The sequence below is a fragment of the Fulmarus glacialis genome, unplaced genomic scaffold (assembly GCF_000690835.1).
Source record: "Fulmarus glacialis isolate BGI_N327 unplaced genomic scaffold, ASM69083v1 scaffold21375, whole genome shotgun sequence".
NCBI classification, from domain to species: domain Eukaryota; kingdom Metazoa; phylum Chordata; class Aves; order Procellariiformes; family Procellariidae; genus Fulmarus; species Fulmarus glacialis.
The window spans coordinates 1-4,471 of NW_009215207.1; the positions used below are offsets into that span (position 1 = coordinate 1).

The 4,471-nt window shown below is 55.6% G+C and overlaps 1 protein-coding gene across 1 annotated transcript in view; it reads left to right on the forward strand.

The window, feature by feature from the left end:
• Nucleotides 1-48: 48 nt before the first annotated feature.
• The window catches only part of GMEB2 (glucocorticoid modulatory element binding protein 2), a gene marked incomplete at its 3' end in the record, with an annotated part of 15,768 nt that continues 11,345 nt past the window's right edge, over nucleotides 49-4,471 (forward strand). The window contains exons 1-2 of the mRNA XM_009578871.1: nucleotides 49-206; nucleotides 2,411-2,602. Of these exons, the coding sequence (XP_009577166.1) occupies nucleotides 2,472-2,602 (131 nt within the window). The remainder of the gene's footprint in view (nucleotides 207-2,410; nucleotides 2,603-4,471) is intronic.

Consider the following 4,471-nt stretch of genomic DNA (forward strand, 5'->3'; position numbering starts at 1 on the left):
ATCTTTCCTGCAGCCGCTGAAGCTTGCTCGGTGCCATCCGAGGTGCACCAGGAGGGACACGCACGGGTGCACAGACCCCTGGCAGAGCTGGGGTGCTCCCTGCCAGCCCTCGTCCCCCTCCAGCCGCCCCCCTGCACCCCACTGCTGCTGACGACTTGTGTTTTCAGCTCAGTTTCTCCCCGTCCCGCACTGGTTCCTGCCCGAAGGTGTCTGAGCAACACGCGCTCGTGGAGTTCAAGCCTTCCCGCAGTGCCCGTGCAGCCAGCCCTCCGTCAGCCCCGCCGGGATCCCCAGGGCATCCCAAAATGGGTGACACTAACGCTGCAAGAAGAGTTTTACCCCAAAACAGAAGACAGGTGTAGGGATAGAGCAACAAAAAAAATTGCGGTAGTTAAACTGAGTGCAGCTGCGCTGTGTGTCGCATCTTCGTTCACTGATGTGCAGCACCCAGCAGGCTTTTAGCCTGCAAAGAGGCAGCGGCTGCAGGAGCGAGGGGCACGGGGAGCAGGCGTGCGGCTGGCACGCTGCAACCCCGCCCGGTTCTGCAGTCGTTAAAACGCTGGTTTGTAGCAAACCCTCCCGTTTCTCTCGCCTTGCCCTCGGTCCGGCCGCCCGCGCTTTGTTCCTTGCTGCTGCAAAAACTAAACCGATTGTTGGTGGCTTCGCGCTGGGCTGTCTCGGAGGGACCCGTCCACCTTCAGCTCCTCGGCTCGCACAAACCCCGTGGCTTCCATGGAGGGGGAGATCATCTCATGGGGTCCGCGTGGGTCGGGGCAGGAGTTTCTGTGGGCCACGAATCGCGTTACAAAGTCAGGTCGGACACGTCGGGTCAGCGCACGGCTCCGGTGGTGGCCCAGGGAAGGTGGTGGGAGCCGAGCGGCTGCTCCACCTCGCTCTGTGCCGCTGCTCCGGAGCGTGGCTCCTTCGGGAACAACGAAGGTGCTACTGCTGCTGCACGTACGTGGGTGGGGGTGTTGCTTGCTTCAGACACCCCAAGTTTCAGGAAAATTAATTTCTTTCACCTTGCTTCTCTCCCATGTGATGGAAGCATCACGCGGGCTGGTGTGAGCAAGCTCTCGGCATGAAAGTTCTGCAGAGGAGCAGCAGCGGTTCTGGTGCTGTGCAGGTGATGTTGAAAACAAAACTGGGAGCAGAGTGGGAGCTTGTGCTGCGGCTCTCAGCTTGAGCCCGAGCTCGAACGGCCAGAGCTTGACAAGAGGAGCGCTCGCACAACTACGCCCACATATAGACTGCACCGGCGCTATAGGTGGTATCAGGAGGTGCTTTGTAGTCACCCGCGATACCTGGCTGTTAGCGTGCAAGTGGGCACTGCTCAGGTGTCGGGGGGAGATGCAGACGTGGTTCACTCGACCTTATTTGCAAATCGTTTTATGGCTCTAAATTGTGCATGCTAATTTTATTGCACCATCCTTGTAACATGGGTGTTTGGAGGACGTTAATGCATGCATGTATACGCGTGTGTTTGGTAAATGATATTTATTTCCATTTTGGACCTCTCCTATTGCTTGAATGGCTTAAAACTGCTTTTAATTCTACAGTTACCTAAAATCCCCAGGAAAGCAGGCAAGGGCTCAGTCACGGGTGCAAGCTGGTCGGAGAGGTGGGCAATGGTGTCCGGGGGGGACCGGGGCTTCCCCCCGTGAGTTACGTTGTGCTCTGGGTATGGAGGCTGGAGCAGTGGGGGTGTAGTGCAACCGTGAGAGCGTAAAGATGCATGGCTCGTGTGCCTGTGGTTAACTAGGTTTGTTGTTTTCCCAGGTTTCTTCTTGCATATGAAATATTGGCTTTGCAGGGGTGGGCACTGAAGTTGGTTTCAAATGCTGTCTTAAATCGATTGGTGATTTATTAGAAACACACACTTTCAAATAGTTTTCAGATGTCGCTTTGCTTCTGCAGGCTTGAAGTGCTTTCTTAATTTGATTTTTTGTGTGTGACTTTGGAAGAGGGGAGAGTCCCCATTTCTGCCATGGAGGAGGCAGTGATGAGCTCCGCCAGCAGCGTGAAATCCTTCTGAGATAGTTTGAAATAGATGTGGAAATGCACCTTCAAACCGTGTCTCTTCGTAGAGTTTTTGGTGGATGCCAGGACCATTTTTTTGCTTGCTGTCCGCTTCCACGCTCTGCCCCCGGCGCCCAGTCCCTTCCTACCCCTTGCTCTTCCCGTGCCCATCACCCTCACCCAGCCTGCAGAGCCCGTGTTGGGTTACGAGCCTCCCCTCATCCCTCCTCTTGGGATGGAGCAGTTGGGGATTTGCTAATCCCCTTCTCCTTAGGAGCGCGGATTCCCTGCAGCCCCCTCGCCCCTTGCTCCCACCGCACCGAAGGACTTTCCATGTCCGATTTTAGCAGAAAGACCTTTTCACGTGGGGCTTCCCCTCGTTTCTCCGCAGGCGGTCGGTGACCGAGGGCTCTCCCGCCTGGCTGCCCATCGCTGCCCGCTCCTGCCTGGCAATGGCGACTCCGGACGTCAGCGTTCACATGGAGGAGGTGGTGGTGGTGACGACGCCCGACGGCGCGGTGGATGGAGGTGGCGTGGAGGAGGTGAAAACGGTGCTGGTCACCACCAACCTGTCCCAGCACGGGTAAGAGACGGGGTCAGCGTACGCCGAGATGATGTGCTGGAAAACCTCGCACCCGTGGTCATAGTCAGCTGAGCTGGGTGTATTTAATCACCTACTACTTACTCCTGCATCAGTTTTCGCAGCGGGGACCTCAGCGACGTCTGGGGAATCTCTGGTTCCTCGTTAGGTCCTTGCTGACGCCCCTGGGACCATACCCAGGGCTGCGGGCTCTGCAGCTCCGAGCTCGCAGAGCAGGCTCCGCTTTTTCTGTTACCACTGGTGGTTTTAAGCTGGTGTTACCCAGAATAAAAAGCAATGCAACAGTTTGTTCTGGATGGATGGGGGAAAATGTCTTTTAAAAAAAAAAAAAACAAACCCAACAAAAACCCCAAAACCAAACCAAAACGTCTTTTCTAAGTGGATGTGGATGGACGCAAATCCAGTTGGAATAGGACACTGGTAGCTAAATCAGTGTTTTTCTGCTATTTATTTCATGATTGCTTCACTAAGCTGCGAACCTCCAAGAGACGAGTCTCTGTCCGCAGCGTGGCGGGTGCGGTGCAGCAGGGCTCCTCTTCCCGAGGGTGTTTGGGGCCGTGTTTTTGGCAGAGCTCTGCAGGAACCGCCGCTGCCGCTGGCAATAGGAGTGAGAAAGGTGGCCTTGAAACCACGCGGCGTTGAACGGAGAGGCACTGCTCAAAAAACCGGAGTGAATATGTCTGACTTTTAAAGTGCTGCTGCTTTGCCCAATTTCTGCCTTTCTTGTTGGCATTTCAGATCCGGGACTGCTCTTCGTTCAGGTCTGGTCTGTTCAGCTGCAGGTTGGTCAAGTCTTTGCTTCCGTGGCCCAAGTGCCTGGCTGGTACCTTGAAGTAGCGATGGGCTCTTTGCTTTAGTTCTCTACAGTCTTTCATGGGGCAGTGCCCAGAGACATTTTAGTGCTTTGCTCTTTCGGTGAGCAGATAAATCCAAGTTCACACCTGGAGCTGGATCCGGGCAGGTTTGATGCAGAAGTCCCTCCACTTGAAATAAGTGGGTAGCGAGCGGCTGTTTATTGCTCTCCACAAAAAGGAGACATTTGTCTCCTTTCCTCAGATATGCCCTGCTGTTTCTGTGTCGGTTCGGAGCAGGGCACAGCTTTTATGTTACAGCGCGGGCACCATTCCCCGTGTTCTGCTGTAACTGGTATAAAACTCATTAACAGATGAACTTCTGGTAGGGAACGGAGGGGCAGGCAGCGGCGAGAGCCGTCAGCGCTGGGGCGGGCAGCGGGGACGCCGCGGGCAGGAGACTCTGTATCCCGGGTCTGCGAGCGCTTCCGAGAGCCTTTTCTGCTCCCGAAAGAGCGGGTGATGGTGGGGACGAAAGGCTCCGCTCCTCTTGCTTTCTGGCCCACGGTGACTTCCTTAGCTCTCCTGGTGGAGAAGCAGCCAGATGTGAAACTTGGGATGTGGCTCTTCTTGGATGCAGAACGGTTCCTGGGTTTAATGTGGCTCCAAACCTTTGCAGACCCACGCGTAGCAGCGCAGTGTTGTCCGGGAACATGGATCGTGGCAGAGGCTGGCTTAATCAGTTTGGTTTCCTTTTGATCTTATTTCCCCTCCTATTTTTCTTCGGAAACCTTTTCTCATCCTCCCAGTGTCCCCTGGCTGCTCAGGAGCAGGACAGCTCTACACAGCAGAGAGAGGATGATTTTTATTTAGTCGCAGCTACGAGCGGAACATATCTTAGAGATTCCCAAAAGTTTTCCATGCAGCTCTCTGGAGAAGGGCCGGTGGGCAGGCTCCTCGCTCCCCCGTGCTCCGGGATGGCAGCAGGTCGATGGGAAGGACGTGGATCTCGGGCTCGTGGAGCGAAGCCCGCCCGACTCCCGCTGCGCTGGCTGCTGGG